The sequence below is a fragment of the Corvus cornix genome, chromosome 5 (genome assembly GCF_000738735.6).
Source record: "Corvus cornix cornix isolate S_Up_H32 chromosome 5, ASM73873v5, whole genome shotgun sequence".
Lineage (NCBI taxonomy): Eukaryota > Metazoa > Chordata > Aves > Passeriformes > Corvidae > Corvus > Corvus cornix.
Window position 1 is genome coordinate 48,013,882 of NC_046335.1, and position 22,897 is coordinate 48,036,778.

The 22,897-nt window shown below is 40.2% G+C and overlaps 1 protein-coding gene across 1 annotated transcript in view; it reads right to left on the bottom strand.

Annotated features, from left to right (window-relative positions):
- The window catches only part of TRPM5 (transient receptor potential cation channel subfamily M member 5), a 37,863-nt gene that overhangs the window by 4,421 nt on the left and 10,545 nt on the right, over positions 1-22,897 (bottom strand). The window contains exons 7-21 of the mRNA XM_010396228.4: positions 22,024-22,126; positions 21,040-21,158; positions 20,076-20,426; positions 17,876-18,007; positions 16,501-16,618; positions 14,885-15,030; positions 14,029-14,141; positions 12,556-12,651; positions 10,001-10,259; positions 8,400-8,518; positions 7,850-7,982; positions 5,251-5,425; positions 3,094-3,262; positions 2,226-2,404; positions 1,667-1,799 (exon numbers count right to left, since the gene is read on the bottom strand). Of these exons, the coding sequence (XP_010394530.3) occupies positions 1,667-1,799; positions 2,226-2,404; positions 3,094-3,262; positions 5,251-5,425; positions 7,850-7,982; positions 8,400-8,518; positions 10,001-10,259; positions 12,556-12,651; positions 14,029-14,141; positions 14,885-15,030; positions 16,501-16,618; positions 17,876-18,007; positions 20,076-20,426; positions 21,040-21,158; positions 22,024-22,126 (2,345 nt within the window). The remainder of the gene's footprint in view (positions 1-1,666; positions 1,800-2,225; positions 2,405-3,093; positions 3,263-5,250; positions 5,426-7,849; positions 7,983-8,399; positions 8,519-10,000; positions 10,260-12,555; positions 12,652-14,028; positions 14,142-14,884; positions 15,031-16,500; positions 16,619-17,875; positions 18,008-20,075; positions 20,427-21,039; positions 21,159-22,023; positions 22,127-22,897) is intronic.

Genomic DNA, 22,897 nt, shown 5'->3' on the forward strand with positions numbered 1-22,897 from the left:
CATTTAGCCCCAGCTGCTGTGGAAATCAAGGGCAGCAGAAAGGAGCAGCTTTGTCATTTCACCCACTTGTCTCTCCCACCTGTATCCAAAGGAAACTGATCGTGGTGTGAGAACTGAGGCCACAAAAGAGATAAGCCACTTAAAATTTATGCAAGCTTTCATTTCTGGAAACTGGCTTGACAGTCAAATCCCTTTTTCATGCAGCCCAAAGGGATTGCTTAAGGACCTTCCATATAGTGCCTTCAAATTACTGAGTTACCCCCATGCTTTCTGCATTTGTCAACTGTTCCCCCATCGGTTCCTTATTCTTAGCATCTGATTCCTCACAGGCTTGGCAAATCCTTCTCTGGTTTCTCCTAGCTGCTATTTCAGCGTTTCCCTCTAACAGGCTACGTTCCAATCTCACCTATGTGAAAACCCTGCTGCTGGGTGGGTCTAATGCATTTTGAGATTGGTTCAATGCAAACAAAATTCAAAGAATCACTTTTCTGGGGGTTTCATAAGATTTCAAAAACATACTACTACCACCTAAGAGCAAAGATAAAAACCATGGGGTTGGTGGTGTTCATTTGAATCTCTTCCAGTTGTCTTCTGGCTCTGCTATACCTGAAATACTGTGAAGCCGGATGGATTCTCACTTTTCCCCTCCAGTAACTTCACCTATGATATATCACCTTTATTCCATATTATATAAAGGATATAGTGCCCTTTGTTTGGAAGCAATTGCACATGTATCTATTGCATGGTCTCAACAATTAAGCACTCACTCCAAGGGTTTGTCAGTGATCTGCTTATGAGAATAAAGTTTAAACCTATATAATCATTCTAAATTATGATGAATTAAGGGTGTATGTGAATTAGAGGGAGAAGAGTATTTTCCAAGAACATAAGTATGCTGTTCTGGTCTCTAGCTATTCTGTGAGTTGGAGAGATGGAGGTTTGTTTTGAAAGAAAGCAGACAGCACAGGAACATTTCCATGGAACTTACTTATTATGGTAACTTTCACACCCATTGCACCTCTATTTGAAGTCTGTTTTATTGTAAGAGAAAACAGCTGGAACAGGTGTTAAAAGCTTCTTTAAACACTGCTTTGCTGTCTTAGATGTTTCTGTTCTCCCTGCATATACTACTTTGAGTCTCACTTAAAGGTTTAAACCTCTGAATAATAATTTAGGACTTATTCTTTAGCAGACTAAACAAATTGAAGTGGTATTCCTAGGGGAAATACAGAGAAGTACACAAATGGAGACTCAGTCCCATGCCATAAAGTCATAAATATTTGTTCTTCTGCATCTATAATTCAAGGTATCTTAGCCTTCCATTCAGAAGCCTGTGTTGTATTCCTACAGGGGATGAAATTACGTGTGCTGCAGTATAGCAAATGAACTGTTTTTCCACTGTTTTCTCCATTAATAAGATTTTCATTGAGCTTGGCCACAGATTTGGCTGGAACTTGCAGGTCTATAATTGTACATACTTCAAGAGTGACAAGAACTCCTCTAACATTGTAGTGATGCTGGCCTCTCACATTTTTTCATGGACTATGTATTTCCTAACTGCATTCCAGTTGGACCCTTTATATAAGCTTTACAAGCACTTCAGTGTTGAACTCATGGAAAGCTGAGGGCTTGCAAGTTACTCTTATTGTGGGTCAGAATAACATACTTATTAGATGTAGCCTTCAGCCTTTCTTCATTGCTTGCTTTCTTTTCTTGCTCAAGGTTTACAAGATAATGTTCTTTTTGCACCAGCTCCCATGTTATGATTTTTTGATCGAGGCCCGCTGGAAGATCTCTTTCTGTGGAAAAAATAAGTTAAGAATTGTATTTTACTCCCTTTGCTCTGATACTAGTAGTGAAAGGTTGATATGCTAAAGGAAGATTGTTTTTAGGGTTAATAATTGCTAAAATTCCGGAGCAAATGAAATAACTATTTGTTAAGCCTATCAACTGTTAAATCTTCAGGAATCAAATTCCTTTAACCTGTTTTATATTGCCACCTTTGTTGTAGTAACTATGATGCATCAAGATGCTGTGGGAAACTGTTTATATTTTACATTATAAACCTTAATTTTTCACTTGTACTCTCCTGGCACTCTTTGTTAAAAATTAATTGTGACTCTTGGCTTAAGGAAATCTGACTTGTTCTTCTGTTTCATGCATGCATCATCTCCTAGGAGAGAGTCAGGCTCTCCAGTTGCTGATCACATTTGTTAACAACTCACCCAGGTGTTTTTTCTTGTGCTCCATTTTGTTGAAGAGTCTTCTGAGAACCAGAGTTATGTGGTTGATAATGATAAATGGAGGTGCTAAGGCAGGCCGGCCATGGTATTCCACAATCAGGTTGTAGCGCTGCACTTTCCAGAAGATGTCTGTATTGCCCTGGACAACTTGAAAAGTGTAACTGTAATTTGGGGGGAGGAATAAAAGTATGTAACTCCTTTCACCACAACAAGCTAAAGATGAATATAACAAAATTTAGTCCTGTTTTTACTTTAAAAAAGGAACAGCGAGGTCACCAAGTAGTGTTAATTTAATCTAAAATTTGTGCAAATTCTTAGATATTACAATAATTGCAGTTGCAGTCTTCAAATATTAAAAGATACATTTGTTTTGTTTGGTTTCTTGGGTTTTTTTTAAAGAGAGGTAATTCTACTTTGCTCAGGAAAGATCAGCAAACATGCCACATCAGTTCTTCAACCAAATGAATCATTATTAGCTGTGTTGACAACAAGCATTTCCCTGATGTGCAAATCATCCACTGTAAAGTCTGCCAAGTTTATGGCTGCTGTGCACCTGCAGATTTGTGATGCAGCGCAGCCAGGGCCTCAGACCCTTCTGTGCATGTTTAATGGAATTTTTAGCAGTAAAAGAGGCTCCTTTTCTCCTTGTCTCCAATGTGGCTAGAGTAAAGATGATGAGAACTTAAGAGCTATATAGTCACAGAGTTCTGCCTATCAGTCCCCAAGTAATATTCATTAGGAAAATTATAAGTGTATTCCAAAAGGAATAGCCAGCAGTGAGGTAGTAAATGTGGGCATCCACTTAAACCTTTGCAGCCTCTGTCATGATACTTAGTGAAATCACTCTTGCCTGAACATAGCAATCAGGAGGTTCATAAGGAGGACATTTGTGATGAGTAGGAAGATGACCAGCAGGAGTATGACGAGCCAGTTGGCATAGCTGTTAGGGCAGGATGGGGTGTTCTGCTGCAGGATCTGCAGTGGGTTAAAGGTGCAGTTCCTGGGATACGTTCGTGATGCTGCGAAGGAAGATGAAGGAAAAGAATAGTTATGAGAAATCCTAATGCCATGTTTCTTTATTTGATTTTGTGAAAGTATAATCATGTGCACGATTGTGTACCTGAAAACACATTGCACTGTTGTGCAAGATATTTGCAGCCCTAGGACACTGCAGACCTCCACAACTTGGCTGCTCATTCAGAGTCAGGATGGCTGTCACAGCTGGCTTTGTGGTAATGTTCACCAAAAAGGGATTGTATTGAAAGGGCTGTATCCTTTTATGACTAGTTTTGAGTTCTCAAAATCAAACCACCTCTGAGTTCCCCCACGTTCTTGTGTCCTCATGCCTGGTGTGTGGGTTAGGGAGAAAACTCAGTAAAAATTGGGAATGGGGTTCCTTGTTCTAAATTTAAAGTGCTTTGTGTGTCTGAGCTTGCAATGGAGGTTAGGAAGAACAGCTGATTCTACTGCATCAGACAGGTCTAGTTCTGTATTCTGTCTCCAGCTATGAATTAAACCCACAAGTTTAGAGTAGCATAATGATATTTACTTTTTTTTCCTCCATTTTTCCCCTAATAATCCTTTTCCCCAGTGCCACAGATAACCCCGTGGTTACATTCATTAGAGCACATGGTTATATCAAAGCTCACCAAGCTGGGATTGCTTTCATCAAGGGCACTACCTTGTACTTATCTATGCCGAATTTCATTTGATGATCCAGCACTCATGAGGCTCCTCTGCCTCTCTTAGGTGTCAGTTTTTGTCTTTGTGGCCCAGTGATGTAGTTTTGTCAGCAAATTTTGTCCTCTTCATTACCCCTCTCCCTTTCCATGTATTTCATAAAGATGTTAAACAGAAATAAGCCCCAGAGGGCACTAGAACAAATTAATCCCTTCTGGAAGTTGCCCATGTAATTGGTTCTTTTTTTTTCTCTGTTTCTTTTAACCGGTTATTTACCCAGGTGGAGACACCCACTGGAGTTTCAAAGGAGAGAAACACACCTTTCTAGGGAGTGCTACATCTGACTTTTTGGCAAATGAGTTGAATCCTATTCCAGAAATATTTGTTTCTTTCCAATTACTTTAATGGAAATAAGGGTGATTGATTGTGCTGTGCAGGCTTACACCACAGGCATTTAAAATGGACATGAATCACTCTCCTCTCTCATGTGTCATTCAGGCTTTTTTGGTTTTTCTAAGATGTGGGGGTTTTTTTATTATTAAGCAGAGTGAACATGAGAGAATGCTTACTGGTTGGTTTGTGTCTATGGCACGTTTTTTGGTTCCATTTTATATTACTCTGAGTTTGAATCCCACTTCATTATTGCCAGTGACATTTAGCACTGTTTTCTCTGGCTAAATGCTGTGGTGTTACTTCAGACTTCTTTGGGAGGAGACTTATTCTGTATTTTACCTGCTTACCTATCAGAAACATTGCCTTTGAACTTTTATGTCTAATTATTTTAGTGTCCTGTGATTATTTTTATGTTGATTTGTTTGCAATGCTGCACATAAAGCTGCCCAAATCAAATAAAGCTAGTAATTGCTTATCTCCAGAGTAAATAAATGCTCTAGAGTAGTATTTATTCTAAAAAATGTGTTTGCTTATGGGCAGAGTGGTACTGCTTTAACACTGTCACATTAAACTACTGCCAAAATGTATGGAGGAGCTGTGATTTATTATTTGAGTTTACACAAGGTCTAGGTTAAACTGAATGGAAATGAGTCGAACTGAAAGCAGGTATGCCAGCCTTTAAAACCAAATCCTTGTGTGAGTGTTTCTGAGAGCTTATCTAAATAGGGCCAGCCCTTATGCTCTAATGTAACTCCACAATGCCCATTATCTCTTTGCAAATACACTATTTGTGTGATAGTAACGTGTAAGCTTTGGCCCGTAGGACAAAGATTTAAAAAAACAGAAAAAGGGAAATACTTGGAAGGAATTCCACACTCTAATCAGACGTGTGCATTCAAAAATGGCCAAGTTAGGGAGAAAGAAATTTCCTCACTGTCTATTTCATCCAGTGGAATCTGGCCAAATATCTGAAGGTAGGGACGATAAAGAACCCTTCTGAATATCCATTCCACTCGGCTGTCATCGGGATGAAGCAGAGCTTGGGTTGTCACACCGTAGGCAATGAGCCACACGCTCAAGAAAAATAGAAAGAAAAAAACATCCTTCATCTACAAAAGAGAGGGGGAGGGGAGAAAAGGAGGGGTAGTGACTGTGATTGCATAGTCAAGGAACAGTAGTCTTTCTGTATGAATATGGCTCAAATAATTCTGTCTCTTTACAAGCTTGTTTAGGTTAAAGGAGGTGGAATAGGATATAGCTCCATGCACAGAATTCCTTGCCTGACCTTGCTGTTACCATATTGTCCTTGGCCCTCTAGTAAGCACTCTTCTTTGGTAGTTCATTTAGATAAAGGCACAATTTAAATTAAAATCTTGCTTTCCAATCATCAAACATTTAAAAATGATACACATTTTATCTTTTAAGCGACTCTCATTGCTCCTTTTAAGTGCATATTTTCTGTGAGATATCTCAGTACCATGGCCTGCTTTACTGTGAATTACAAGAGTTCTGCTGCAGCAGAGAATCCTGGTAGCAGTCAGTGCTCATTGATGAATACTGAGCCACTAATACAGCAGGCAGTGAAGACTGCAAGGATCAGGTTGCTTCTGTCTTCAGTTTTCAAGCTAAGTGATGCATCTGAAGGATTCTCTTCGGGGCTTCCTGCTTTTAAACATTGTGTTTCTCTACAGAAGCAGAAGTAATTGAATCCTAAAACACTTACTTAAAAAAAAAAAAAAATCTAATATGCATTTCAAGTGCAATAATTTTTCCCTGGTGGAAGAGGAACACTTCATCCTCTCCCCATCTAATCTGACAGAGTTCATTAGGGACTGTAGATTCATTTCAATTAGATTATTGGATTGTACAGTTACCCAAAAGCATAAGCATTTCAGACCTGCAGGATGTTACTTGGAGTTCTGATAAGAAACATCATCTCTAAGCCAGGCAAGACAGAGCTGATGTCTGACTTTCATCAACCTGTTTTGTTTTCTGAATGATCTAAAATTTAGGAATGCTGCAGGGCTGTAAGGGTATCACGGTGATGGGAGAGCGGTGACAAGTCTGGAAGTATTTTTTTCCAGGCTGCTGTCTCTTTGGGAATGAGCATTGTTCTGGCATTGTTCTGGCATTTTAGTGGTTACCAGACCAGTTTCAGCAACTCTGTAGCAAGGCTATAAAGGAGAAAGACAGTAAGAGGCCATCTGGGATTGCTTCTCTGTTAAGTAAGGGAGATGGTCCTGCTCGAACCGCCTCGAACCTTTCAAGCCGGTTCCATTTACTGAAGTGACCTTCCCTGTTCCTTCATTTGATGCGAGGTTCAGCACTGAACTACCAAAGCTGAGGCATCGTGTTGGCTTGGGTGGGGGGAAGATGAAAAGTCCTGTGTTAGGCTTTTGTCTAGGCTGCTGTTTATATTCTTCTTTGCATCTTCCCAGTCCTTGTGTTATCTTGCAGGACATCAGGTGCCAGCAGAGTGGACACAGGTAGTACTCGTCCAAGGCCCTGGTTTGGCTTGGCATGCAGCAAAGGAAGGGTTAGGAGCTGTACATCTGACTTGTGCTCTTACAATAGAAGTTTGCTAATGCCATAAGCTAGATAACGAACAAGAACAAATATTTATTTGCCATTTACCCTTTTGCTAGTCCAACCAAATGTCATGTTAGAGTTCCAGTTATTGCATTTGTAGACAAATCCAAATAGCTTGGTAGTTATGTTTATTCAATGGATACGCTTGTTTAGACTGTAGAGCTTTTACTGAGTTCTGCTGTGAGTCACAAATCAAATATTTGTAGATTCTGTAATAGTAATAACAATTTGATGAACTCTATTAATCAGTTAGCATGGGCTAATAGACCTAGAGGATTAACTTGCCTAAATAAAAAGCTATTTCGACATACCAACACATACCCAAGCACAGTAACTGTAATCCCAATGTCTCATTTCCTGCAGGAGAGCGGTAATAAATAAAAATATTTTATCAACATCTTCCAGCATCTGCTCACAAAGTATTGATACGTTTTCATTGTAACTGGAGCTACAATGTACAAGTAAGAGTAGCTCGTGTAGGAAACTTGTAACTATCTTTTTTCACTGATTTTTTTTTTTTTTTTTCTGCACTTGCTGCAAAAACCATAATTTGTTTCCCCAAGTCATTCATTGGAAGCCCAGCTCTTCTGTATGTGGCCTGTTTGCCTGAGGTCTTTGCCCTGGATGCACACAGCTTAGGAAGTAGGAGGAATAGCAGTAAAGGCAAAGACTGCTCTTCATGTGCCAGATCTGAGGATAAATTATTAGGTGAGGTACAAGGATTATTAAATTGGGACCAACTTAATGCACTACAGAGCTCTTTGGAAGGATCTATTTCAAACATTGCATCTTATAATAAAATGCAGGAATATGCAAAATGACAAGCCTTAAAAATGTAAAAATAAAGACAGATTATAAAGTTATTTCCTTTCTAAAGACAAGATTTCCTACTCTCCATTTGTTAGAAGGCACAAGTATTTATCTGAGACAGACTGCACACTTACCATCCTTTCCACGATTATGATCTTTGGTCCAAGTTGTTTGTGAATTGCGAAAATATGGATAAGTCTAAGTGTAAACACCATAAAATCAATGGCGAGTATTGTACGGCCAGCTTGAAAAGTTGAGTTCAGCATCCTGCAGAACACATGGAATGAAATATCAGCTCTCAACAAGTACTGCTAATGTCTGTACAGTGATGAGAAATAGCCAAAAGATGGAGGAACACTGTTTTCTCTCTCTTGGCTTCAAGGAGATTTATTAACAAATTAAAAAAAAAAAAGATACCTTGAGTAAAAAGGATTTCCAAAAACAAAAAAAGCAGAGTTTTTCAGTACATGTGTTTGAATATACCAATATGTCTTTTTTTGGTCTCTGGAGCAACTTTCATGATTTCCACAGAATTTTAGAGGCTCCTACTGCAGAAACATGTCTCAAAGCTTGTAAAAATGAATGTTAGAGCCTGTCTTCTCAAGCACATGAAACTCAGCTGTCAGTTGATGTACATAGCCCTTTCTACTGATGCTGACCACTTCACATGGAGTAAATATATACCTGCAGGTTACCCCAGTTATGAAGAGAAAGATGGTCACCATATCACATTTATTCCAGTTATCCTCCACATACAGTTTAAATTTTTTCATTAAATTTGTGTCTTCCTCTGTATAGAAACTCTGAAAAAGAGAAATAATCATTGGTATTGATCTGTCTCCACTTTCACTATTACCTTCTGAGTTTTAACATAATACCTGTTTCCTTTTTCTGTCTTGTTGCAAAGAGAAAAAACAAATTCCTAGTATAAGAAGGAAAAAAAGAAAGCTTGGAAACATAAGCTCAGTTTACCATTTTAAAACACAAAAGTTAGATAAAAGAGAAAAAAAAATCTTTATTTTTGTGGAATTTTTGAGGCCTGATTTAAAATTTTTACAGAAGAAATTCCTCACTGTGAGGGTTGTGAGGCACTGGAACAGGTTGCCCAATGAAGTTGTGGATGCCCCATCCCTGGAAGAGTTCAAGGCCAGATTGGGTGGGGCTTTGAGCAACCCGGCCCGGGGAAAGCTGTGCATGGCAGGGGCTTGGAACTAGATGACTTTTAAAGTCCCTTCCAGCACAAGCATTCTGTGATTTTTGTCAGCATTGGAGCTGTTAATGCAGCTTCCAGTCAGAGTTCAGTTTCTAGGCATTGCTATCTAAACAGCATGAGCAGATTTGGCATTTGTGCACTGGAATTGTCAGTAAAGGCACATTTGATTATGTAGGCAGGGAGTTGGCTTTCTTAATTGGGTTTTAGCCTGGCAGTCTTCATGTTTTACAGGTTATAATGAAATGTTCTTTGATCCAGATGTTTTCCATGTCATCCTCTGGTTATGGCCTTGCTGCATAATTTCAAATACATTGTGACAAACTTCCTTGTCTCTGTTGCTTAAGTAATGAATGCCTACAAGTTCTTCCAGAGCAAATGATTGTAACTGCTTTTTTTTGTGCCTAAAGAGAAGAGCTTTATGCATCCACAGTTGGCAGCACACTTGCACCACTGTTATTATTTCAGTTTTTAAACTGAGGGCATTCCAAAACCAGTAATGGGAGACTAATGGAGAAGGGGTTTTGGGGGTTGGTGGTTTTGTTTGGTTGGGTTTTTTTTAAGAAAAGAAAACCCAAAAGAGATCTGCTAATATTTTGAGTTGAAAAGTATTTTAGGAAAAGGCACAAATAACCTGAATTCATTTACTTGTGGTTTTTTTAAATGGTCCCCAGCAGGGAAGAATCTCCTAAAAGGATGTAGAGCTGTCTGCTATGTTTCCAGGTGTAGAGTAAAACTTACATTATTTGTGGTGGGAGGATCTAGTTCTGGGGAGTGAAACCAGAGTGGGACTTTACAAAGTGACGAATATCTGAATGCTAGCAGCCCACTTACTTGGCTAAGGCTGGAGTAGGATGGGAAAACAGAAGTAGAGTTGTAGGTTTATATGGTGGAGGAAAAGCTTGCTCTGGGAGAGAGAGGTGAGATGTTTTGGATAAGGTAAGTTCTGTGTTGTTCACCTGTGCACCTGACACTTGAAATCTCCAAGCTTGTCCAGTTATACAGATTGTAAATCTATTGAAAATATTGCTGCAGGTTTTACTGTGTTGTTTTTAAGGTGATGCAGGTTACTCACCTGTCGGATCTCTTCCAAGACAAGGGTAAACACCCAGAAGTAGAGTACAATTTCTTTAACAGATGGACCCTGAGGTGGAGGTGGTTTAAAGTCCAGTAAAAGGACATAAGTAAATAGAAAGAGAAAAGCAAAGTACATTATAACATTCCCCATAAATACAGTTACAGGGGCACTCCAGAATTTTCTCCACCGGGTAAACATGAATGTCGCCCATGCTGTGTTTGCAGAAGGGTTCTGTTTTTCCAGTGTGTCATTTCCTCTGCAAACCAAAAAGAATACATACTTGGTGACAATCTCCTAAAATTAGTTCATGGGAATAGGCTCAATATTATTCTATATAAAGCTTCTTGTAAGACAGTAACAGGCAGATGCTGGGGCTGGCCAAGGGGGAAGGCTGTAGAAGTCAGAGCAATCACATTACCATAGCAGAAATATTTAAAACCAAAAAAAGGTTTTGAAAAACAAAGTCACATCAAAATTATGTGCACATTTTTGTTATTTCAGTTAAGTTGTATTAGTTTTATTTGTAATTTCATTGGGTTCCCGCATGGAGTGCAAATGCACAAGGAAAGGGGAGGGGGAAGGGTAATTGCTCTTTATAAACCTAAATAATAGCAAAGAAAAGAAAATGGCCAATGAATTTTTGTGAGTCAGCTCTTAATTATTTTGGCTCTAAAATTTTCTTGCAGTGTTTGTCTGTGGAAGTTCTTGTTGTTGCTGTGACTTTAAACTTCTGACCCACTCTCTAAGTGCTGGACCATACTAAGCCTGTGATTCTTGATTATCCTTGCTGGAATCTGATAGACCTACTGAAGAATACCTTACTCCTTTGCAGAACTGGCATCCTGCCCTTTGTGATTAAATTAGAGCAAGTTGCAAAAAAAAAAAAAAGGCAATATAGAAGCCTTTTAGCAAAAAGAGTTGATCTCATAAATTATTTACTGCCGTAGTCTTTGAGTGTCGTGGAATGACACAAGTATTTTGGTAACTGAAGGGAAATTTGACCTGTACATCTACAACTGTTTTGCTGTGTTTTGGAACATGAAGTGGTATCTATTGGCAATGGAAATTATCCTGTGCATAAAATGCAAGTTTGATAGCAATTTGATCTTTGTGTGAGGATTTGTTTCCACATAAAATGCTTTCCTGTGTGAGCTACGGATGTTATTGGATCTTTAATTTTGTGATTCTGACTCTGAGAAGTGTGATCTCTGACAAAGGATGTGCACACTAGGGTATGTCTTCAATTTCACCTCACAGAAAATAAACAATGACTCTTTACTAGTTTTTAATTTCCTCTGACGATCTTGCTAATTATTAAATACATTTGTTACAAGGAAAAATTTCTCTTCACGGCCAATCTTTTCTATATGCCTGATTCTGTACTACCTCTCAATTTATGACATCATGAGATACATTCCCATGGTAACAGGCTAATATCATAAACAGATAATTGCAGCTTTACTGTAAGATGCTGAAATAGATCTGGGAGGGAGAGAGCCTCTTTGTTAAAATAAATTGCTAGGATAACAGCAATTGGAACACACAATGTAATGACCAAACCATGCTGCACTCAGGAAGTGCTTTATGATATTGCTTACAAATAGCTCCCAAGAGGCAGATGCTTTTACACCTATTTTATAGGTTAGGGGGGGAGAAAGAAGAACTAATGATTTTCTCCAATATACCAGCAGTTAAATGCCAGAGGTAAAAATAGAACCTAATAACTCTGACTTGGTCCAGGACTTCATACTGCAGATGATGCTTCCTCTCTACCACTGGTCACGTATTCTGAAGTTCTCTTTAAATCGTGGAAAAGCTAAGTGGCTATTTAGCACAATTTAGCCACTAAGAGGACTTTGTGCCAATCAAAAGTCTACTTATCCCGACTTAAGTCCTTGTGGTCTCCCAGGTTTTGGTGATGAGTGTGTGGTAGAGGTGTAGGGGGGGATTCTGTTCTGAATCACAGATCTGTGATTGACCACAAGTAACTGACAAAACCTTTCTGCTCCATTATCCATTTGTGTGGTGCTCCCTCTAACTCATAAGGTTCCTCAGGGCTCATCTGTTAAAATATAAATTAGGAGCATGAGAAGCTGACTTAACATAAAACTCCCTGGTACTGATGGGTGCAAGTGCACCATTGTAGGAAAGTATGCAGTGATGTAAGGTTTTGCTGAGAACCTTCTTTCTGCTCAGCTCAGTAATCTGATAACTTCCTAAAATCCAGTGTTCATCGGTCATCGTGAGCTGATGGGAATGTCAGGAACTCCTATTTGATTCCCAAGTAAATTCCTTGGTCTGTAGAAATTACCTGCTCAGAAAAAGTTAAGTGGTGTCTCCTTAAAGCAATGCTATGTCCCTGTTTATTTTCTATATTCCTTTAAGAGAGCAACAACAGCAGTAATCAGAGGGCATAGCACTTCCTGAGGAGTAATGACTTTCTTGCCCTTCAGCTGCTCCTTAGATCATTAACTGGTCACTAATCCACAAGAAGTGTCCTGTTCTTTGACTGTTGTCATAAAAGTGACATTAACTGATGGTTTTAAACTTACCCATCTTTTTCCTTGGACAAAAACAGAGTCCTCTCTGAATCCAAACTGTCCAGCTCTCTAAATGGCTCTGGCTCATTCTCTGATTGTGTTTCCTCACTGTAAGGAAATAAATGCATTAGTTCAAAGATGATGCTTAGCCATTTTTCATTCCTAAATTGGCATTGATACAGAACTGCTAGGATGTATTTATCTTGGACCTGATCTGCTGGGGAGCTACCAAAAAATGCAAAATTGTTGGGGTTTGTCTTTACAAATTCTGTTTATTTTAAAGGAGGAGCCTGAAGTCACCCACAAAATTCAGAGAAGTGGTAATTGGCATGCCTCACAAAAATGGAGCAGGATGCTCAGTTTCCTCAAACTGCTTATGATTTGAGCAGAAATAAATCCCTCACTCAGTCTTAGAAAACTGAGCCCAATGCTCTATTCCTAGTTACTCTTAGTAGCAATTAAGAGGGGAAATGCCAGAAGCAGTAGGGGACGTGTCAGTTCTTGCATTTCCAGGGAAAGGAGGCAAAAAAAAGGAAATTTGGAAAGGATTACTTTATGTATAATAATTTAAACCTTTCCATGAAAGCTTTGCTGAAATGTCACATTGAATGAATTTGTGAATCTGGCAGCCAGAAAGTCATCTTTGGTGATACTGGCAGAAGGAAAATCTTAAGTCAGCATTGCCAAACAAGTCTTCCTCTTGCTTTTTATGTAGTTTAAGAGTTAAGAAACATGTATTTCATAGTAACATGTCATTTCATATTGCCAATTCTGATGATTTGTATACGATTCTATGGATGTTATGAGGTTTTCCTAAAGTTTCAGATCTTCAGTTTTTATGACCGTCTGAGCAGCTTGGCTGCTCTTTTTTTTTCTTTTCTGTTTATTTTTTTTATTTCATTGGTTTTTGTGGTGTGGGGTTTTTTGTTCCGTTTTGTTGGGATTTATTGTGCATGGGGTTTTTTTCAAGAAAACCCAAGGTTGTAAGGCACTGAATTTGAAAATCTTAACTGATTCTGATTGACTGATCATTTAATGTCAGTCCTATGTTTTTAAGCTTGACTTATGGTTATTAAGGCTTGTGGCTGATAACACTGCTTCGTGATGGCTGTTTTCCTTGGACAGGATACTGAAGTTTGAGCCTGGCATCTCCAAATCTAGAAACAAATGGTGCTACAGCTGAAGAAATTCTACACATTGCTGTGTAGAATCTGGAGCTGACAGAATTCCAATAGGCTTTTCTGGGGATTGTGCAAAATAGAATGATCTCTCTGAAACCGTGGCATTGATCTTTTAAGTGTGGCAACAGGCACTAGCACAGGACACACAAATCCCTCAGCCCCATAGAAAACTGATTTGGTTAGGTGATATTAGGTGATGTTACTGTTTTAATCACTTCAGGGAGAAATTTTGAGTCGGAATATTTTTTTATGGCCTATTTTCCATCACTTACTTATCGCTTGCCCCAATTAGCTATGTTTGTACCTGAATGATATTAAATTAGTGTAGATTAGGAAAGGACACCAGAATCCACAGATTAACTTGAGGATCTGTGTGCTTGTAGACATGTCTCCCCACCAGATTTTTGTCAGGAAGGCCTGCAAGTCAAGAAGAGAAGAGATGGCTTTGATATCACAAAAACGTACTTGCAGATGAAGTGCACCTATGTTCAGTGACTCCTAAGACAGTGAAAGCTCTGGAAACCTCACACCTTCAGAGCAAACAGGTTCTCTGTGTGTCCTTCTGCAGATGTTGAGTATGCAAGGAGTTATGCAGAGACCAGTGGAAAGAACAGCAAGCCAAATGGAATTAAACAACATCTGCAGTACTAAGGAAGCCCAAGTCAGGCACTGGGAGATAAAAGTAGCATCACTCTTAATTTAGCTTTGTGTATGCAGAGAGAACTCAGGTTGTGAGAGCAAAGCTGAATAGTATTTTCATTTAACTTTTATCAGTGAGCTCTCTCTTGAATCTGAACAAGGAGTTGTCCCGCATCTTGGAGCAGCTTCATTTAGCCCCAGGCAGATTTACAGTGCTTTTCTGATGCTTCTCTTTGAGCAAGGAAGGAATAAAAAGCAAAATGCACACGATGGATTAAGGCTAAACCTTCTCCTCAGCACACTGGTCTGTGTGCCAGCTGGATGAGAGGGTGGGGAAAGGGGGAGCTGGGCTGCTTTGGCAAGGACATGGTATAATGTCCTCTTCGTCTGTTGCTAGGGGGAGAGAAGAGTCCTTTCTCTGAAGAATGGCTCTCAGGGGAATACATTTCATGAGGTTGTTCGGTTCCTGTGCTATCCTCTCCTGTGTCCAACTTAAGACCCTGGGGACGTGTAAAACTTACCTGGACACCATCATGTGCAAAGAAAGACTTTGCATCTGCTTCTGTGGCCAGCTGAAGGCATGTGGTTTTGCTCCAGTGCTGATTTTTCCTCACCAACAGAGCAAATGCTCTCTCCTCACTGTTGTGGTAGCATTCACTAAACAATTCTGTCATAAGAAGGAAACACAGACAAAAAATGTATCTCTTGGGTGATCCTCTTAGACTTTGAAGGATGAGTTGTCATGCTGTCCTCCCTCTCCTGAACAGACTAAAGAAGATGAGCAGCTCAGCTTTGTCTTGTAGACAACAAATCCTTCATTTTAAGACAGAGCTACTGGACATAAAATAACATTAGGCTTGGTGGAGTGTTATGGCGTAGTTGTTTCCAGAGAAACTGGTCCTGGAGCTTAGAAACTAGGATAAATTTAAACAGCTCAAAAAAAAAAAAAAAAAATTCTCATTAGACAAGATCTGACTTCTTGTGTCTGTTCCATTCTACTGATTCACTTGATTATCTCAGTACCTTTCCAAAGCCAGCCTACACCTTGTTACACTGTGAGGCTGGGTGAAAGGATCAAGTGCACTTAAAATAACATGATATACAGACATCTTTTCTAGTTGATGTGGTATTTATCATTCTTAAAGAAAGTTTGCTTTACATAATCCAGGCCAGGAATTAAAACTGAGGATCTGATCTAATATTTCTCAAAGCCAATAAGCAGAACTTCTGTGTATTGGATTAGGTCCCATAATTCTATTGACTGAATTACTTGAGCCCTGTGAATATATGAGAACCTGATTTTTAATTTTTGTAAATAATAATGGCCCTGTGAGAAGAAGGGAAAACGTGATCAGTGTGTAAATAATGTAGCAACAAAATGTGATCAGTGTGTAAATAATGTAGCCTTCAGCTGCTTGATGAACTATCTCCAAAGGGAGAGGAGCCTCTGCGTTTGTTTCCATGTAGGGTGCATTTTAAAGCCCTCTCCTCACATCAGTGAAGGTATGGATTGAACTGAAGTCAGATCAGCAGAGAAGCTTGTGTGCAGACATCTGTTTCTAAACCAAGCAAAGGGGAGAGGTTCGGCATTCCAGCATTGCAGATGCTGGGATCTGACTGCTGTAGGGAGGGGCGGCTTGTCTGCTGTGAAACCAGTCTGAGCCTCGCTGCAGTTTGCTGTGCACTTGGCCCTCTTCTGGGTGAGGTAATCTCAAATTATTTTTAGCAGCAATGACAAAACTTAAAACTTGTTGCTCTAGTGGCCCTTACAGAGCAAGCTTGATACTGCAGGGAAAGCAGGCTGCTGTGAGCCTGGAAGTGTTTTGGTTATTCCATCTTCCACATCACTCTAACATACCTTGTACTAAGATCAGACAATTAAAATACCAACAAGCAGCAGGAAAGTTTCCATGCAACCCAGGGGGCCAGTCTTGGAACACTGATTTTTCCAAAACGAGTGGGTTTTAAATCTTTCTGCTGTATCTGAATGTTTGGGACTGCCTGTGCTGCAAGGCTGTTAAATTATTCATGACAGCTGACCTTTTACAACTGAAACAGTATTTTTTTCACTTGCTTGCCTTCCAATGGCAGTTCCTTCTTAAAGTTTCAATGCCATTCAAAAAGTGCCATTACTTACCAACAGCGAGCTGCTCATACTTGGCCTCTTTCACGATACAGGCTGCTTTCGTCTCCAGGCGGGACATCTCCTTAAGGATCTTGCAGGCTGCCAGAGCTGAAGCTACACCCTCCTGACCCTGTAGAATTGAAAGGGGTGCTGCTGTCACCCTCCACTGGAGGGCATTTCTGAATGGGGGAAGACTCCACTATGCAACACATCTAACAGCAACAACAAAAAGTTCATGCGCGTCTTCCCTTTTAAGAAAAATCCTCCCTCGAATACAGCTTTGAAACTCCAAAATGCTGATCTAAATGATAGCTTTGATGATATTTGAGAATTAAACCCACATATTGTGGATGCCCCATCCCTGGGAGTGTTCGAGGCCAGGCTGGGTGGGGCACTGAGCAAACCTGTCTAGTGGGGGGTGTACCGGCCCATCGCAGGGGGATTAGAGCTGGATGATCTTTAAGGTCACTTCCAACCCAAACTATTCTATGATTCTTTATCGGTAGTTCTTGTGCCTCGTAAGGCTGGAGACTTCTGGGTCCAGTCTCTTAGAGGCGCCTGATCTGGGGTCAAAGACTGGAAGGAGAATAATGTGCTGTGGAAATAGAGCAACACAATCTCACCGTGTCGAGACACCTCCAGCATGGCTGTGCTGCGCCCCTGCACGGAGATGTAGGAGAAAGGAGGGAGCACAGCTGGCAGAGGCACAACAAGGGCCCAGAGCAGGGACGTGCCTTGCGGCCACGGGGCTGCACAAACACGGGCCCTGCAAGGTGCTGATGTGTCCGCACGCACACACCCCACACTCACAGCCTGCGGAGCCGTGCTGCGCCTCGTCCCTCCCCGGGGCTCCCCCCGGGCCAGATGCACTCCTCGGGGCGGTCAGGGATGCAGCCTGAGAGCTGGCTGTCTCTGTGGGGGCAGGGGGGCTCCCAGATGCAGGGGACAGGGCTGGGTTGTGAAACAGGAGCCGATTATGCCAGCTCGAAGCTCAGCCCCGGGCAGCGCAATGCTGCTCGCTACGCGTCGAGCACGTAAGCTAAAGATGCTGCATTGCTCCGTCTTGCCTCCCGTCACGCTCGGAGCCAAACAATTGGCGATTGTAGGAGGCACAAACGCTGCGCCTGGGAGCTGTGAGTCATCGGGAGCAGCGAGGGGAGGGCAGGGAGCGGAGCTTCAGCCCGGGCTGAGTTACACCTGCTCCTGCTCTCCCCCCGGCCCCCGCGGGCAGGAGCCACGCAGAGATGAAAGGCCCTATAAATGCCACCTCTCGTGTTTTGGAAACAAACCTATCTGTCATCTGAGCTGCAAGGCTGAGCAAAAAAACATCTCGTAAACTTGAAATATGCCAATACTTCACCTGAAGCAGCTGCAGCTCGGAGCTTACCATAGCCCAGAAATAGTTTGCCATCTTGTGCCGGTTTTGAAGTACTGCCCATACAAACAAATCCCTCCAAGGATTTTCGCTTTTCTGGTTCATGTCCAAGGGCCCAGGTAATCGCTTGGTGTTCGTTTTATCCTGAAATATGGTTTGTAGCGTTTAAAACCTGATTTGCAGTCTCGTTCCATGAAAATGACGTGATCTAAGCTACTCTCGGCCTCGCCAGCTACTTCATATTTCTTTGACTTTTCTTTTCTGTGGGACTAAAAGGTAATTGGCTCATTCTGTACTGAGTTAAAGGATCCTTGTGTCCCCGATATAACCCAATATGTGTGAGAACATTCTGGATGAAACAGTGACTCCGTTGAAGCCAATGCTGAAGTTTTCATTGACTTTATTAAGGCTTGGGTTTCAGCACTGGCGTGTAATATCAGACAAGACAAACCTGTGATTAACTAATCTGAGCTTGCCTTCAATTATATCAGACTCTGCTTGACTGCCACAAAGGACACGGCTTCAGAGAAAAGGGAACAAAGGGCATTTTATTTCATCAGAAATAAATCTTGCCAAGGCCCTGTACATGACAAGAATAGAGTACATCAATACCCCTTTTTAGTCTTTCCTTTGAGAAACCTTTCCCTCATGCAGGGAGCAGTTTAAGTAGAACACTGCTTATTCCTTTAACACTTGATAAAAAAATTGTCCAGAGGAAGTGTAGCCACTTAGGTCAAATTCTGAGTTTTAAGTATATTTAAAAAGTGCCTTTGTATCTATTGTGTTGGTTAGAAGCAGCCAGAGCAGATTTATTTTTAATTAAACAGGTTTCTATGAGAATATATCTTTTATAATTGAAATTATGGGATTCTGTTCAAATTTATTTTAATGGCACTTTTGGGGGATGTGGGGGGTGCTTCTTCAGATTGTGGTGAGCTATTGAATCAACTAAATTGCCCTGAAAGCCTTGCAGGAGACAAAGATATCCTAAAATTCTCATCTGTCTTTGTAATCACTAGTTCCTAACTTGAAAAATGACACACAGTTTGGCAGCAGTGACAGTGGTATACCAGTACTGTGATGCTCTTTCTGTTGCCAATGATAATGGGATTCAGCCTCTGTTGGGAAGCAGCCATGGGAAGAAGCTTTAAAATGGAAAAAGCTGGTAGGCAGAAGGATCTGATATCTGAATTGGGCCTTATCTATAGCACCAGTCTTTAGCTGACTTGCTGCCAAATGCCAGTAAAGTGAAGTGAGATTTTGGGGGCAACTTTTTATTTCTGGCAAATTTGTAAGTCTGGAGTCTGCTTAGTGATTTCAGAGGTATAGTCTCAAGTTGTCTGTCCTTGTGAACGAAGAAATCCTGAGTAGATTCAAACTTAACTTTTCATACTACTAATTAATTTAGCTAGGCTTTATCAAAGCAAAAGTTATTTAATGTCTTGAAACATTTTTTAAATTAGCTTACAGTTTTAACAGTTTTAAGGTGAAATTAGAACTTGGCAAATACCAAAAGACTTAATTGTTTCATTTGTCTTAAACTAAACCTTAATGAAATTTCTTTATACATCTTTGTTTTGAAACCTTGTGCCCAAAATTATTTTCAATGCTTTTGCAAGAACTTTGGTACTTAGGAGTTTTAATGTTAAATACACTGTCAAAATGCAAAAATGATGATGTAGCCATTGTACCACTGTGGATTATAGACATTCCATTCCCCCCATCACATATTGTCCTTGTCATATGTTGGCCAGTGTGCTTTCCACGGCCACTTCACACAATTGTTCCTATTTCTTGCTATGTGTTCTGTCACTCAATAACAAGACTATAATGATCTAAGGGCAAATATCAGATACTGCATATTACTGAATATCCAGTCTACTCATACAGAGTGTAAATCTGGGAATAGTTTCATGTACAAAGATCACCATTTTCAGACCTGGGATTGAAAACATCCATTGCCTGCTTTTCTTTCTCCTAGAAAATCCTGCCTTTCAAGTACTTTCTGCTTGAAGTTCTGTGTGAGAAATGCAGACCACTATTTTTATGTCTAATTACTCCTTAGTAAATGTAAATCTTATTACTTTGTATTTCTTTCATACATCTTTCACTGAATCTGTTCCCTGCCCCACCCCAAAGGCTAGACCTACTTAAAATTGTTCAGATTCTGAGTTGGAGGGGAGCAGAACTACAATGCAAAGTTGTGACTCACAGATTTCTTCTTGCCTCCATGCCTGAGCTCTTGATAGAAACCTTTGCATGCATCATGAAGAAAGTCCTTGAGAACTCTAGAGACCTCACTGAGAGTGAAGAGGGGGCACACCTCCTTCTGCTCGTTTTGCTGCTGACCAGTGAGCCCTGCCAAGGTCAGTTTGCTTTCTTCATGTTTCTTCAGGAGAAGTTCATAGAGGAGACATTTCTGAGAAATGGAACAGTAGAGTCTCTGCAGACGACTGTAGGTCAGGAATTCATTTATGTTTGCCCCATTGTCAATAAATAATTTTACAAATTCTGGTTTGTCATTGACCAGAGCATCCATCATCACTTCCTCCAGGTCACAGGACTAGATTGACGAAGGGGAAAAAAAACCAAAACAAAACAAAAAAAGAAATTTTTGGAGGTAATCATGGATGGGTGATGAGAGAGGTAGGATTTAACACAAGGACATGCACGTTTTGTCTTCCACCAGTCAACAGTGAGTACAGTGAGAAAGAGGTGGAAGGCTCTTCATTTCCCTCTGACAAAATGTCCATGCCATCATTAATGTTAAAACACCAACACAAACTGTATGCTGTAGGACTTGATGTGAGGTACCCACCGCACTGGTACCCACCATTCTTCATGCCACCTTCTAACAGTAACATCTGCCTGCTTCTTGTGCTTTGTAAGCTTTGGTCTGTTTGCTCTAAAGGTCTATACAGAAGGGAAGAAAGATTGTTGGTCTCAAAGAGCTCAAGAAAGAGATGATGACCACTGAGTTATTCCTCTGTCTTTAGGCATTATCTTATAGGGGACCAAAAAGGCAAACAGCCTCAGAAAGCAAACTACTGCTGCCCAATCTCTCAGTAGAGTGTGCAGGTAGTGTTAAAAACTGAAGCCACCTTTTGGGATGCTCCAGTGTCCTGTACACATTGCATTATACACCAAGTGTCCTCTAAGGCAAAAAAACCTGGTACCTTCCACTCCACGTCACCATTGAATATTTCGCTTTTAGCAATGTCGACTCTATTCCAGGCCACTGCCAGCTTCAGTTCATCCAGATATTCCTGAGCCTCCTGACTCTGACTTTTACAGGCTGGAAAAAAAATAGAAAATGCAAATAAAGTCAGTACTTTAGGGTTATGTTTAATTTAATATTGTATTGGTTCTTTGATTAGCAATGCAAGTTCTCCTTCAGCCATCACAGATCTGTGGGTTGCTTAACCAGGAACTCTTCACAGCAACGTTTCCCTAAATTAAGAAACATTAATGTTCAAAAATGTTAGTTTTTTCTAGATGAAGCCTCTATTAAAAGCATTAAGTTTAAATGGCTGTTGGATGTTAAGAGGGACACTGGCCTGCAGAAAGCAGGGGACAGGGCTGGCTGTTGTTTTTGCCTTGTGTCCATTAGCGCATCAGGAACAGGATGTCTTTTTTTTTCTCCCTTGCTAAGTTTAAGCTAACACAAACCATTAAGTTAACAGAAACTGAAATAGGTGGCAGCACAAGTAATGTCTTCTTTCAGAAGATACAGTGGAGATTTCATATAGGAGAAATAGATTGTTTCTGAAACAAAGGCAATTTTGGTCTACTTGTGGGTTTTGGTTTTGTTTCTTGGGGTTTTTTTTAATGGTTTGTAATTGGAATAATATAGTGCTCCAATATATTTCAGTTCTTCTGTACCCTCTGTTACTAAGAGAAGCAAGTAGTGTAATAAAGGAGTGACTAAAATAGTACTATACAATAGCATGAGATTAAAAAGCAAACACTAGTTTAAAGGAAGTTTACAAGAGCTACGGTAACTGCCACAGTTAAATTGTCAATAAACAAACAAAAGAGCAGTTAATCAGAAATGAAATCCGATCCAACAGTCAACTGAACTTGCACTGGAAAAAGAGGAATTATTTTTATGGCATAGAAGTCAAATAAGACAAACATTAAATGCATTGTGTTTCTCTTACCTTTTACTAAAGCTTTTAAAATGACTGTGTCTAGATCTTCTGAACCATCTTGCTCAAAGTTGTGCAGAGTTAGAAGATGCTGGTGTGAAATAATGTTCTGAATCTATTCGGAGTTGAAACAAAAGTGGTTTTACACATTGTGCTTTGGATATACATTAGTGCCGAAGAACCCAGTGGGAATCACCCATACGGTATTTCCCAAAAACTCATGTTCTAATTGTAAAGCTGAGGTTTGGCAAGAAGGCAAATATTATTAGTTTCCCATATATAAATAACTCCTAAGGCAAGGAGGGAGTTACTGCCTTTTCCAAAGTTGTCTACCAGGATAGGAGGAACAGAACTGGGATATCCTGAGAATCAGAATAGTGCTTTAATTAAAAGATCCTTCCTTAACTTACATTCTTATTTGACTCAAAGTCACGTTATAGCCAGCACACCACTAGTTTCATTTTACCTCATCCTGCTTTGACATTTAAGTTTTGCTGAGTTGTTTATTTAAAAGCATAGTCTCTAACTCTTCTCTGAGTAAAAGTCCTCAAGTATTGATATATGCAGTAGTCTTCTCTTTCCTTCTGCTTCTCTATTTATTGAGTTTTCTTTCTCGCAGTGCAGCTGCTCTGAGACTTTGTGAGCATGTGGCAATATTGCTTCTAGATGCCTTTCATCCCCTTTTGTCAGTGATCTGGCAAAGTTCTTCCTAATGGAGTTAGTATGTGGAACTTTTAGAGCTGAGGATTACGGCAGGGAATGCAAAGAGTAAGTAGTGGGCCAGGTCAGGACTTGGTTTATCTTGGAGGCACCCAGTGCTCTTCAGTCTTCACACAAGGACAATCTCAAAGTGGCTTTTTGTTTCTAAAAGGCTTATGCAAGTGTA